General features: G+C 45.2%; 1 protein-coding gene across 3 annotated transcripts in view; it reads right to left on the bottom strand.

Moving 5' to 3' along the window:
* UBE2R2 (ubiquitin conjugating enzyme E2 R2) overlaps positions 1-15231 on the bottom strand; it is a 108559-nt gene that overhangs the window by 14478 nt on the left and 78850 nt on the right. For all 3 annotated transcript variants that reach the window (XM_075932787.1, XM_075932786.1, XM_006122995.4), the window contains exon 3: positions 6809-6906. In XM_075932787.1, coding sequence (XP_075788902.1) covers positions 6809-6906 — 98 coding nt within the window. The remainder of the gene's footprint in view (positions 1-6808; positions 6907-15231) is intronic.

Here is a 15231-nt window from a genome sequence, read left to right as displayed (position 1 = left end):
TCCTTTTCATATGTGTTCTTTTTTTTTTTAAATTGTATCCTTTGGTATATATGGTTGTGACTATTTTCTTCCACTATTTGATCTGAGGAAGTGGGTCTGGCCCATGAAAGCTCATCTAATAAACCATCTTGTTAGTCTTTAAAGTGCTACATTGTCCTGCATTTTGCTTCAGCTACCCCAGACTAACACGGCTACATTTCTATCATATTTAGAGCTGTGAGTTTAAGGAGAATGTAAACTTACAAACCCCAGTGAAATGAAAGCACAGTGAACAGCATGACAGGATTTGTACACTCACGCCACCACTACCCAGGAGTTTCATAGGTATGTGTGGGAAATAGAGGAGAATGGGATGGTAGAGAACAAATAGGTAACACCACCGAGACTGTAGAATAAAAAGTTGTGGGAAAAGTTTTGCCATCCAGCAAATATTTAAGACTTTGGAAATTGTTCCTGATAAGTACTGGGGTGGACCCAAGATCTTTAAGTTTTTCTAACAAAATAATGCTAGAGATTGCCCCCTCACACATCTCAGAGTAGCCAATAACTCAGAGGTCAGGACACTCACTTGGGATATAGAAGACCCAAGTTCCAGTCCTGCATTATCTGAAGCAGAAATGTGAACCTGGACATTTCCCACATCTCCACAATATGAAATATCTAATAACTCAACTTCTGACGTGGCAACGATGCGCTGCTTAATATTTGGTTCTTTTCTTTAAAAATATATTAATAGGTTATCGCTTATAATTAAAGAAAAACACTTCTAATTTGGTGCTCCAGGCACCCCCTAGTTTGCCAATAGGGTTAGGCCGACCCTGCTCAGGGAATATTCTTCTTATCAGGCTAAGAAATACAAGTCAGACCTGCTAGCTATATTGCTCTGAAGAGTGAAACATTACCACTGGGGTGAGACTACTGTCCAAGAGTGGGTTAAAGTGTTACGCCTGTAACAGTATATTTAGGATACAAGTTTCCTAGGTAGAAGCCTTAGTAAGCAGGCATTAAGTATGGTATATGTTTCTTGAAAAAAAACCTATGTTATTCAAAATCAGACAAGTCAGCCTGCCCAGATCCCTGACTGTTTCCATTGCTTATTCTGTAAGTGTTACAATTTCATAGGGACTCAAAATAGCAGCAATTTAAAAAACCAGCCAGATACATAAATGTAAGCCATTCCCACATTAAGGCTATATTTACACTACACCTCTCTTGCACAAAAGCCTATGCAAATGATGCATGGATTAGCATATTGCTGTGCTTCATTTGCATAAATAGGGGGTGTTTTGTGCATGAGGCTTTTGCACAAAAAGGAGCTCTGTAGATGGCTCCTTTTTGCGCAAAATCTTCTTACACAAAAACAGCTCCTAATTAATTATGCAAATGAGGTGCAGCAATGTACTAATCTGCACTTCATTTGCATAGGCTTTTGCACAAGAGGTGCACTGTACACTTAGCCATAGTGTGGCACTATCTCCCTCTAGTGGTAGTTACGCTCCAGGAAGTTGAACTTGCTACAGCCTTGGCTAAGGGATATCTTTTAGCTCAAGTTGTAGAGATCCAGAGGTCACAAGTTCAATTCCCACTGTTGACAACCCACATAGGGGTCAGCATTCCTTAGGGCAGTGTTGCCCAAATGGTGCCCCACAGAACCCTAGGGTTCCACAAAGTGAAACTAAAGCTTCCGTGAGAAAATTCTATTCCCCCACCCTCTGCAGAGCCCATAGGCAGCTCCCATTGGTGCTGGGCCAGTAGGGGCGGGGTCTGGTGAGGTGCCTCTCTGGCTGCTTCATCACCCACCACCACATGCCCCCTCCTCACTCTGCAGGACTGCCCCTGACCCACGGGGCCTCCAGTGCCGCACAGCCACCGCCTCCTCTTCCGAAGGTTGGGGCGCACACATGCACGCGCACGCCCCTCCTCCCCCCCACACACCACCCTGACCTGATACAGCAGGAAGCCTGACCTGGTGCTGCAGCTGCACTGAGATTCCTGCTGCATGCGGGGGAGGAGAATGAGCTCTCTCTCCTGCCCCCTCGCTGTGGGGAGAGGGGGAACAAGAACATGCTGCTTGGAGGCTTTCCCTGCTGCAGCAGGGTGCCAAGCCAGGTAAGCGTCCCCCCCTCATGCCCAGACCCCGCACCCAAATCCCCTTCCCTCACTCCCCTCCCCCTTCAAGACCTTGCATTCCCGGCTTGCTGACAGACACCCTGCTCCATATACAAGCCTGTTATTAAGGGTGGCGCAAATTCTTTTGAGTTTAAAAGGGTTCTGTGGCCAAATAAAATTGGGAAACACTGCCCTAGGGAAAAGATGGATAAATGGAAGCCATTCCTTTTCATATCTTACTTTAAAATAAACCCTGTATATAATGTGTATCTAGGCAGAAGACAGTAACTGTGCATCAGCACAGAACTTTGTGATACATGCAACAGGACAGGAACTTCCTATTGCAACAGGAAACATGGTAACAGATTGGACTCCCTCCAGGTTAGCAAATTATGTTTTCTAGTTATAAATATCAAGAAGATCACATGGAGATGTCACTGTAATTTACTGAAGACCAGAAAGGACCATTCAGTTTTGGGTGCCATGGGGAAACACCTGGCCAACCATCTGCTTAGTACAACACTTGAAAGGACAAAACAGACCAATACTGGAAGACGGGAGAAAATAGGGAAAGAGGCCCATGGTACAAGCAGAGAGCATAAGATGCCTGAGTCAGAATCCTGGTCCACAGGCGGGATCTCCTTGCTTGCTTTAGTCTACCTCAGCTGGATGGAAGGTCTCTTTTAAAGAGGATCTTCCTACCCTCCAGATCTGGAAATACTAACCTTAACTTGAGACAGCAAATTAATTCTGAGCAAGTTTTAACACCATTTTACATCACTACACAGAGTGGAAAATTCAACAAGGTAGCACGGTATCTGAACACACTGCACTCCACTAACTAATGAGATTAGAACAGAAAGATTAGAAAGGCAAAGGCACAAAATGAGCTAAATCTCGCTAGAGACAAAAGGGTAACAAGACTATGTTCTAAGCAAGAGGAAGACCAATGACAGAGTTAGGCCCGTTGCTCAGCGAAGAGGGAGAAACAGTAACAGGAAACTTGGAAATGGTAGACGTGCTAAACAACAACTTTGTTTTGGTTTTCGTCAAGATGATGAATGGTGACAGGATACCCAACGTAGTGAATGCTAGTGGAAATGGGGTAGGTTTAGAAGTTAAAATTAAAAAACAAACAAGTTAACTTTAAAAAGTTTTAAATTACTTTTAAAAAGTTAGATGTCAAGTCACCAGGGTCTGATGAAATGCATCCTAGAATACCTCAAGGAGCGGATGGAGGAGGTATATGAGCCTTTAGCTATCATCATTAAGTCATAAACGTCAGGAGAGATTCCAGAAGACTGGAAAAGGGCAAATGTAGTGCCCAACTATAAAAAAAGGAAATAACCACCCAGGAAGCTACAGAAACCTGTTGGGGAACATTTTAACTTGCCTGGGCACTCATTAAGTCATTGTATTTCAAACCAATTTCAAAAGCCAGCTTGGACAGGGAAACTACAAAACTTAATTTCATTTACAAGTTTGATTCCTACAACAGAAGTCTAAACAAAGACACTTGCTGGCTGGCATGCTACATTTCACATCCTAATGACAAACAAACAAAGGGTACTAAGTATTCCTATCAGCTTCAGGAGGTAGTCCAGAACAAATAGACTAGCAGTACCTTAAAGACTAACAAAACATGTAGAAAAGCTTCAGAGGGGGTAGCCGAGTTAGTCTGTAACAGGAAAAACTTAAACAAAATAGTCTAGTATCATGAGCGTTCATGGGTACAGCTGAAGAGGAGAGGTGTACCCACAAACGCTCATGATACCATCTACATTTTTTTTAGTCTAAGTTTCTGCAAGACTATTTGTTGTTTACGTTTTAAAGACCAGTCAGTTTAACTTCTGTGCCAGGGAAGATAATGGAGCAAGTAATTAAGGAATTCATCTGCAAACACCTGGAATAAAATAAGGTGATAGGTAACAGCCAGAATTGATTTGTAATGAACAAATCACACCAAATCAGATAGCTTTTTTTGATATGGTATCAAACCCTGTGGATAAGGGAAAAATCAGTAGACGTGGTATACCTAGACTTAGTAAGGAACTTGACACAGTTTTGCATGACCTCCTTATCCATAAACTAGCCTCTTCTAGGTTGTATTACCCTACTATAAGGTGGGTGCGTAACTGACCAGATAACCATTCCCAGAGAGCAGTTATTAATGGTTCACAATCATGCTGGAAGAGCATAACAAGTGGGGTTCCACAGGGGTCTGTTTTAGGACCAGTTTTGTTCAATATCTTCATCAATGATTTAGAGTAGTCTCTCTCAACCAGTGGTAAAAGTACCCTTAGGGGTACTCGAGAGAAGTCTAGGGTGTATGTCAACACAATTGAAATTTGGAGAACTGACTTTTTGTTTTAAGTTTTATGGTGCTTTATTATTTTTGTACTTTTTACACCCAAAAATTTTATCGCCCGCCTGGCTACAATTAAGTTGTTTAAACAAACATGCTGCAGTGGTAGAAAAAAAGTTGTGTGTCTGAAAATAGTAGGTAGTGGGGGTACTTATTTTTTGTTTTAAAAAGGGGTACTTTATGAAAAAAGTTTGAGAAACACTGATTTAGATGATGGCATAGAGAGTACGCTTATTAAGTTTGGAGATAATACCAAGCGGGGGAAAGGGGGAATTAATGGCTGGAGGGGGTTACAAGTGCTTTGAAGGATAGGGTCAAAACTCAAAATGATCTGGACAAGCTAAAGAAATGGTCTGAGGTAAACAGGATGAAGTTTAATAAGGACAAGTGCAGAGTACTCCACTTCGGAAGGAACAATCTGTTGCACACGTACGGAATGAGAAACAACTGTCAAGGAAGGAAGGAGCCCTGCAGAAAGGGATTTAGGAGTCATAGTGGACCACAAGTTAAACATAAGTCTGACACTGCTGCAAAAAAGCAAACATGATTCTGGGCTGCATTAACAGGAGTATTGTGAGCAAGACATGAGAAGTCATTCTTCCGCTCTGCTCTGCACTGATTAGGCCTCAATAGGGATATTGTGTCCAGTTCTGGGCACCACGTTTCAAGAAAGATGTGGCAAAATTGGAGCAGGCCCAGAAAAGAGCAACAAAAATGATTAAATGTCTAGAAAGCAAGCTGTGAGGGAAAACTGAAAGAATTAGGCGTGTTTAGTTCAGAAAAAGAGAAGATAGAGGGGACAGGATACCAGTTTTCAAGTATCTAAAAGTGTCACAAAGAGGAGGGAGAAAAATTGTTCTCCTTGGCCTCTGAGGATAGGACAAGAAGCAATGGGCTTAGATTGCAGCAAAGGAGATTTAGGTTGGACATTAGGAAAAACTTCCCACCTGTCAGGGTGGATAAACACTGGAATAAGTTGCCTAGGGAGGTTGTAAATATCTCCAGAGATAGAGATTAAGAACAGGTTAGACCAGTGGTCCCCAACCTTTTTGTGGCCAATAGCACATTCATGTTTTCAGAACAGTGTGACAGGCACCAACAAAAGAAGGCATCAAATGTGAAATTGAAGGCTATTTTCATATTAAATGTGAATTGGGTGAATACCAGACATTTTACGGGGGGAGGAGGGGAAGGAGAGAGAGAGTGTGAGGCCAGGGGTTTGGATTGTGCCTCAGAACAGGGGATTGGGGTGCAGCGTCTGGGAGGAGAGTTCTGTGGGTGAAGATATCGGAGTGGGAGTAGCTGGGAGGGCTGGACACTTACCAGCGAGATGCGCTACTCTCCTGTTTCTCCCACAGGACCTGTCTGGCCATGTGCTTGGGGATTGGTAGGTTCCCACAGCTGCCATGGTCCAGGTCCGGCCAATGGGCTTGAGCAGGGGGGGCGGAAGTGGCCATGAGGGACCCTCCCCTGCCGGCTTGCAGCTCCTGCACCACAAAGGGCCCCGCCACGGCTGTTTTGCATTGGGAGGGGCAGGCTGTTGCTGCCTCGCAGCCGGACCCGACCAGCGCGGGGTTTGCTCCAGCTACTGAAGCGCCTGTGCAGGCTGCCTGCTGCAGTGGAGGTGGGGCTCGAGCCTCCAAAGCACCTCGTCTGGCTCCCTTGCGGGCCCCAGGCTGCCGACCCTGCTCTAAGCAGTGGTGAGCGAGAGTAGTTTTAAAATGCTGGTGCGGGCGCACATAAATGCCCCCGCAGGCGCCATGGTGCCTGCGGGCACAGTGTTGGGGACCACGGGGTTACACAGACATCTATCAGGAACGATTAGACCAGGAGCAGGGAACCTTAGGCCCAGGGGCCAGATGCAGCTCCCAGCTTGCTTGACTCTGGCCCCCAAGGCTCAGGGATCCCTGCACATTGGGGAGCACATGCAGGCACTCTAATGCCCCTGCCACGCACCCTCAGGGCTGGAGCACCCAAAATCTACTAGCCTGGGCCCCCATAGACTCTGGTGTGCGAGGGGAATGTGAGTGCCATTTTCCTTCTCAGTGTCTTTTTCCTCCTTACTTGTGTGCGGCCCCTGACTGATTTTTCTGTGGGTCAGCAGCCCCCGATCCAAAAAAGGTTCCTCGCCCCTGATCTAGACAGTGCTTGCTCCTGCTGTAAGAGCAGGAGACTGGACTCAATGACTTCTTATTGACAAATTCAGACAAGCCCTTTTTAGAGACTGTTGCCAAGCCAGTTTTCCCCTGTCCGTCTGAGTCCAGGACGTATGTACCTGGAGAGAACTTTCAAGAAGTTTACATGTGCATAGGCAGTGGTTCCACATTTTGTTACCTGACATTCTGGGTGGGGTTCCACCTTTCAGATGGCAGTTCTCCACTTTGTGGATCATCTACAGGTGGGTGAAGAATTGAAATACATACATCTCCATTCTGCAAGACAGAGGTGAAAGAGTCAGTAAACATTAGCACCTGTGCAGTTGTACCTCAGTTGTGCCAGAAATCACGTCAAATTCTTCAGCCATTTTACATATTTCAATGGGAGGTTTTTATGCATAAGGACAATAAAGATCAGCGTTTCAGCTAGTGACGGGGAGTATGATGTAATCAAGCCAGGGAAGTCAACGACACACCCAGCGGATCAAATGTGGTGATGAACGTTGGTCATGAGCAGTGCTCCCTCGAATTTTCACATACGTGCAGAATGAATTCTGTTTTGTACACCAACATGAAGGTGGCTTGTGATACAATAAATTAATGTGGTAGAGGTGGGGCCGAGGGGTGTGGAGTATGGAAGGGGGAACTCAAGGCTAGGGCAGGGGGTAGGAGTGACAGCTCTAGGGCTTAGCTGAAGCCAGGGGAAAGAAAGGGACAGTCCTTCAGCTGCAGCAGGTCCTAACCAGGCAGCTTCTCTGGGCGCCTGCACAAGTGCTTAATAGGTGGTTGAATGGCTGTGCCACTTACAGGGAACTCTGGTCATTTGCCACCTGATGCATGCTGCACATACACTTCAAAGGCAGAAGAGGAATCTAGTTTAGTGTAAAAGTTATATTTAGTGGCAAGCCAACATACTTTAATGGCTACCAACTAGGGTTGTGGAAGTGTAACCATGTGCACGGTTAACCAATGAGCGTGGGCTTGATTAAATGCATTTTAACAACTCTACTACCAACCAATGAGAATCAACATTTCTTTAGGAAAATACAATAGAACGTCAGAGTTATGAACACCATAGTTATGAACTGACCAGTCGACCAAACCCTCATTTGGAATCAGAAATATGCAAGGAGGCAGCAGCAGAGAGGGGAAAACCTACCAAAGACAGTACAGTACTGTGTTAAACCAACTACTAAAAAGAAAGGGAAATTTTTTTGAAAGAGGTGACAAAGTAAGGAAACGTTCTGTGCTTATTTCAATTAAATTGAGACAGCTACAAGCAGCATTTTTCTTCTGCATACAAAAGTTTCAAAGCTGTACTGGACATAGACTTAAACTTTTGACATAACTAACATTTTAAGTAGGGGTTTGGAATGGGTCCCCTATGAAGAGAGAGTAAAAAGACTGGGACTTCTCATCTTAGGAAAGAGGAGACTAAGGGGGGGGGGGGGGGGGGGGGGGGAGGAGACAATATAATCAAGGTCTATAAAATCATGACTGGCATGGAAAAAGTGAATAAGGAAAAAAGTTATTTACTTGTTCCCATAACAGAAGAACTAGGGGCCACCAAATGAAATTAATAGATAGCAGGTTTTAAAACAAACAAAAGGAAGTTTTTCTTCACAAAGATCAGCCAGCCTGTGGAACTCCTTGCCAAAGGAGATTGTGAAGAAAGAAGTCGATAAATTCATGTAGGTTAGGTCCATCAATGGCTATAACCAGGATGGGTAGGAATGGTGTCCCCCCACGCCCCACCGTTTCCCCCCCACGCCAAAGAACCAACTCAAACTCCTGCACCCTCACATCCACAGACATGTGGCTTGCTCAGTACCCCAACCCCAACACTCCCCATCCTGGAGCCCTCTCCCAGAGCCAGCATCCCCTTCACCTCCTCCTGCATCCAAATTCCCTTCCAGAGCTTGCACCTCTCACCCCTTCCCACCCCCAAATCTCTCATTCCCAACCCAGAGCCCACACATCCTGTCAACCCAGTGAGGGTACGGCTAGACTGCAGGAGTTTTTCTGGGATTCTAGAAGTATCCCGGAAAAACTGTTCTGTGTCCAGGGATGCATTTATTCTTCCGCTTTAGTGGAACAGCAAACATGCGCTTTCCATGAGGAATAAGGGGACTTCCAAAAGAAGGGGTTTTTCTGACATTTGGCCTAGCCTAGACAGAATTGAAAAAAGTGGCAGTGTAGCCCTACCCTAAGAGTGTATATGGGCTGGGGATAGCAAGTGATGTAGAGGAAAACAGAGGGCGGGGCTTCAAGGAGGGGGTGGGTTTTTAGGGGAAGGATGGGGCAGTAGATCTTGGCTTGTTCTGACATTTAAAAACCGATCCTGGATGTAAAAAGGTTGGAGACCACTGCCTTAATCAAACCTGGTAGCAGTGGTAGCACCAGTGCTTCTTCCATTGCCAGGTCAAGAAGAGTTGTAAACCAGCCCTTCATTATGGCTTGTCTAGCCATGACTGGTATTGGGAAGGGAAGCCCTCTCCAACATGGAGTCTAGGTGGGCCCTGATAACGTCTATTACCTGAGAAGGATCAACTGTGGGTTTCTTCTCATTTATGAGGAGACCCAGTCTGTGAAATGGAACCCTGACAAAGTCCATGTGACGCACAACCTGTTCCCTGGACAACCCTCTGATCAGCCAGTTGTCCAGATAAGGGAGTACTTGCACCTTATGCCTCCTCAAAAAGGTCTTTACCAAAAGCATGGTAGCCCCATGGCACCACAGAAAGGCCAAATGGGAGGACTGCAAACAGAAAACGATCCTGGCCTACTGAGAACCTCAGGAATCTCCTGTGAGCTGAGATCAGATATAGAAGCAGGCAGCCTTTAAATCAAGGCTAGGGAAGGGATGAGAGAGGCCAGGGTAACCATCCTGAACCTTGTGTTCTTTAGCAAAACATTCAAGTCCCTTAGGTCGAAGACCTCCTTTAGACTTTAGGATGAAGCAATACCGTGAACAGAACTGTCTCCCCTCGAACACACTGAACAGGTTCAACCCCCCTTCCCTCCAGTGCACTAGTGAAGACACTTCTTGTCTTAACAGATGCTCATAAGAGGAGTACCTTAAGAGGGATGGGAAAGGGAGGTGGGGATAGCATATCCGCTTTCCACCAGGCCAAGTATCCAATAGTCCAAGGTGACCCGGGACCAGGCAAGATAGAAATGGGACAGCCGGCACCCAAACAGACATTATCACAGCCACTGGACACTGTCCTTGGGAGTCATTTCAAAATCGAGGACTTGGGCTGTTGATTAGGAGGTGGGGGTGGACCTCTTGGTTGGAGTGCAACCTCGACCCCCTGCAACTGTTTCTGCCGTTGTTGTCGTTGCAGGCTGCAAAATTCGTGGCACCGAATGCCGCTTGCAGCACTGTGTGGGAGACCACCCTGCCTTCTTCTGACAAGGCCTCAAATTCCTGCCTAGACCCCTGCGGAAGGAGGTCTTTAAACGTATTAATGGCAGACCACGTATTATACATGTATCTGCTCAGCACTGCCTGCTGATTGGTGATGTACAGTGGCAGCCCCCCTGTGGTGTAGACCTTTCTGCCTAGCAGATCCAATTTTGGGGGGTCCTTGTCCTTTAGTGTGGGTCCAAGCGGGCCTTGTGTCTCCTGGCTAGCAATCTGGACCACCATTGAACCTGGGGCCGGAAAAGCAAAGCTATGTTCGTGTCCTGCCTGAGGAACAAAGTAGCACCTTTCCAACCCTTTTGGGATCAGAAGGGGTGTCGTGATCTCCATCTATGAGGTGGCCTTGGAATGAACCAACTCAACCTCTAAGTCAGATGAACAGTCCAAGGCAGACCACAGCAGTGCCGATGATGGTGCCAGTGAATGGCACAACTGTCTACGCTGGGCGATCACCACTAGTTTTCCCCTGTGGACTGGTGCCGATGTCACTGGGGGCATCAACTGTGCCAATGGTACCTTGGCTGGCAGACATTCAGCAGGCACATGTGGGTATGGTACAGAGGCACCGCATGCACCAATGTAGTCAGGCTGGGTGATATGGCAGAACTGCAGAGGTAGATGGCCTGGCAGGGATGGATTCCCTCAGAGCTGTTATAGGTGCAGGCACTATTGTCAGTGCTGGTGACAGCATAACTCATGCCACTGTCAGAGGTGCCGCTGTCATTACTGGTGATCGTATTACAGTCTGGGCTGCACTAAATGGCATGGTACCAACAGCTGGGTCTGGTCTAACTCCAGCAAAGGCTCAGGGCACAGTGCCAACCCCAAGAACCAGGCCCACAGATGAGGTGAGCTCAACAAGCTCTCAGGCTGCATCAAGGTCTCAGGGGTTGATGGCTGCCAGACCCCCTTCTACCACAACATCTGGTGCTGGACTCTCGACACATCGAGCTCACCCAGTGCCTAGCTGGCACGGGAGCATCCTGACAAGTACCCTTCCACCTGGCACACTGTGACTGCGTCTGTCAGGGACCACCCCCTCTGCTGTCTCTTGGCACTGGAGACCGGGAACCGTGCCTCAGGGCCAAAGGTTTGGCCAGCACCGTGACTTGTTTTGATGCCGCAGATGGTTCCCGCACCGAGGCTGGTGTGCTCTGCGCCGCTGGTGCCATCTGCTTAAGAGCGGACTCCATTAAGATAAGCCTCAAACTTTAATCCCGTTCCCTCAGTTCTTGGTTTGAAGCTCCTACCAAGTGGCCCTCCCCGAGACACTTTAAACACAAGTTGTGCGGGTCACCGAAGAGCATAGGTTTTGAGCACTTGACATGATTTGACATGCAGCCCAGGCATTCCCTCCCCACTAGGCGAGAGATTAAAGGGGAAATTCCCCTCACAACTATTAACACTATAAAGAGCTTTAACTAACACCATATACAAAAGGCTAAGGGTTAGACTAACAGTGTAGTCAAGCACTCCAGCTACCATCGTAAGTGATAAGAAGGAACTGAGGGGGAGGAGGGCCAGGAGGCATATGATAGACTGGCACCACTCCAAGGGCTCCCTGGCTGGCACAGCAGATACTGCTAATGGAAAAAAGCTCAGGATCCGTGCATAATGTGTGCACACCCCTAACCGGAATGGTCATGAGCAAGCACTAAGAAAAATAAGGTACTACACTTTGGCTTTTTTTGATTTCAGGAAACATATAGAATCTAATAAACTATCTTGTTAGTCTTTAAAGTGCTACATAGTCCTGTATTTTGTTTCATGAAACATATAGTGTTTACTTTTACAGCTTGCATATCTTTGCTCAAAAAAATGACCTCCAAGAAAGAATACTGAGTTTTAGGCTAGTTATAGGAATGTCAGTTTCCCCGCTTTCCTCCCCTACTCCAATTACTGGGGAAGGTCTTTCTACTTCAACCCAACAAGGGTTAAAAAGAAAAAATACTTCGGTGGTTCAGAAAAGGGAACCAGCACACCCTTCACATGCTCCCACTTTCTGAAAGAGGATTTGGGGATTCTGAATTCATAGCAAAATCCACTCTCTATTCCACTCTCTGTGTAGCCCACACACCTTCTGGTTGTGGTGCAATGTCCCACCTAGCAGCACTGAGACCACATACGGAAAGAATGAGTTTGCTCTACAGCCTTAGCTGGGAGGCAGCTAGCTTTCAGCTCAAATGGTAGAGGCACGCACTAAGTTCTAGAGGTCCAAGGTTCAGTTCCACCCGACAGTGTTATGTATGGATTCAGTTTTTAAAGCTGTAGTTAATTCAAATGATTCACTCTTTCAACTGTTAATTTTGAGTTATTAATCTCAGTTAAATAGAATACCCATTGCATTTTATTAAATATTCTGTATGTTCTACATTTTCACAGAACACTAGAACGGGAAGGGACCTAAAGAGGTCGTCGAGTCCAGCCCCATGTCCTCAAGGCAAGGCCAAGCACCATTTATATCACTCCTGATAGACCTCTATCCAACCTGCTCTTAAATATCTCCAATGATGAAGATTCCTTCACCACCTTGGGCAATTTTTTCCAGTGCTTCACCATCCTGACAATTAGGAAGTTTTCCCTGATGTCCTACATAAATGTCCCTTGCTGCAATTTTTAGCCCATTGCTTCTTGTCTTATCAGAGGTCAAGGAGAATAATTTTTCTCTCTTCTTGTGACACCCTTTTAGGTATTTGAAAGCTACTATCATGTCTTTTTTCCAGACAAAAACCCAATTCTTTTAGTCTTCCTTCGTAGATCTGAGGGTTACTTTTATTCTCTTCTCTTCCTTTTTTTCCTGTTAAAAATCCTGGATTCCCTTTATTCTCTCCCACTCCAGCTCATCGGAAGAAGTGGGTTTTGCCCACAAAAGCTCATGATACTATCTATATTTTTGTTCATCTCTAAGGCAGAGGTGGGGAACCCTTATTTGCAATCTACAAGTATAGATTGCACTCAAACGCCACAATATAAAACTTTAGAACCCGAATCTACTCAGTCCTACTTAATCAACCAATTGCTAAGATAAACATTAAACATTCAACTTGCATGATAAAGATTGCACTACTGAACTTTTATTAGGTTTGAAATACTACTGATATTTGCACTGTAAAAAAACTCATCACAATATAAAGTGACTACTGTACACTTTCAGGGGGGCAGCCATGTAGTCCTTCAGCAAAAACAAGGAGTCTTGTGGCACTTTAAAGACTAACATTTCTTTGAGCATGAGCCCACTGTACACTTTGTATTCTATGCTGTAGCTGAAAAATATATTTTGAAAGTGTGGAAAACATCAAAAAATATGTAAATAAATAGTATTCTGTAATTGTGCTATTAATCACAATTTCTTAAATTGCTTGTCAGGCCTTTTTTTAAATTGATTTTAAGGACTAGAAAATCCGGTAGTGTTGAAGAAGAATCCTGAGAAAGAAAAATGCCTTCCTGGCGACATTTAAACTCCTGTTCGAAAATGTAAAAACTAAAGGAGGTGGCAAAGTATCAATATTTTTCAAATGACACTAATCACCAGGTACTATCTGAACCCACTACAGTCCTTTGTATTAGAAAGCAGCCTCCTCCTCAACATCAAAAGATCATACTCCAAATTGATTTCATTTGCTAGTGCAGATTTGGAAAAGCCATGAGTCAAATAGATAAGACTATCAGCAGCTCAATAACTAACCTTCACTCTAGAGGAGATTACTGAGAAAATAAACAAACAATCTGAAAGAAGTGGGTTGCACCCACGAAAGCTCATGATACCAGCTACATGTTCTGATAGTCTTTAAGGTGCTGCTAGACTATTTGTTGACTTTTGAGAAAATGTTTCAATACATTTGTTCAGGACTGGGCATTCAAAAAGAGCACAATGTATTTCAATGTTGGAGTGAGGGCATCCAAGTCTAAGACTTGGGCCGGAGTCCTCATTCCTCAAGAGACCAGGCAGTATGCCTAGAGACCCTCATAGAATCACAGAATACTAGGACTGGAAGGGACCTTGAGAGGTCAGAAGTGGGGAATCCACAACCTCCCTGGGCAATTTATTCCAGTGTTTGACCACCCTGACGGTTAGGAACTTTTTCCTAATGTCCAACCTAAACCTCCCTTGCTGCAGTTTAAGCCCATTGCTTCTTGTTCTAGCCTCAGAGGCCAAGATGAACAAGTTTTCTCCCTCCTCATGACACCCGTTTAGATACCTGAAACTGTTATCATGTCCCCCCTCAATCTTCTCTTTTCTAAACTAAACAAACCCAATTCCTTCAGCCTTCCCTCACAGGTCATGTTCTCTAGACCTTTCATCATTCTTGTTGCTCTTCTCTGGACCCTCTCCAATTTCTCCACATTTTTCTTGAACTGCGGTGCCCAGAACTGGACACAATACTCCAATTGAGGCCTAACCAGCACAGAGTAGAGCGGAAGAATGGACTTCTCGTGTCTTGCTCACAACACACCCGTTAATGCGTCCAAGAATCATGTTTGCTTTCTTTGCAACAGCATCACACTGCTGACTCATATTTAACTTGTCCACTATAACCCCTAGATCCCTTTCTGCCGTACTCCTTCCCAGACCATCGCTTCCCATTCTGTATGTGTGAAACTGATTGTTCCTTCCTAAGTGGAGCACTTTGCATTTGTCCTTATTAAACTTCATCCTATTTATCTCAGACCATTTCTCCAATTTGTCCAGGTCATTTTGTATTATGACCCTATCCTCAAGATTAGTCGCGATCCCTCCCAGCTTGGTATCATCTGCAAACTTAATAAGCGTACTTTATATACCAATATCTAAATCGATGAAGATATTGAACAGAGCTGGTCCCAAAACAGACCCCTGCGGAACCCCACTTGTTATGCCTTTCCAGCAGGATTGTGAACCATTAATAACTACTCTGAGTACGGTTATCCAGCCAGTTATGCACCTACCTTATAGTAGCCCCATCTAAGTTGTATTTCCCTAGTTTATTGATAAGAATATCATGCAAGACCATATCAAATGCCTTACTAAAGTCTAGGTATACCACATCCACCGCTTCTCCCTTATCCACAAGACTCGTTATCCTATTAAAGAAAGCTATCAGATTGGTTTGACATGATTTGTTCTTTACTAATCCATGCTGGCTGTTCCCTATCACCTTGCCACTTTCCAAGTGTTTACAGATGATTTCGTTAAA

The sequence above is a fragment of the Pelodiscus sinensis genome, chromosome 6, assembly GCF_049634645.1.
Source record: "Pelodiscus sinensis isolate JC-2024 chromosome 6, ASM4963464v1, whole genome shotgun sequence".
Lineage (NCBI taxonomy): Eukaryota > Metazoa > Chordata > Testudines > Trionychidae > Pelodiscus > Pelodiscus sinensis.
The sequence above is the reverse complement of the archived record's forward strand: the minus strand, read 5'-3'. Positions and strand labels throughout refer to the sequence as shown.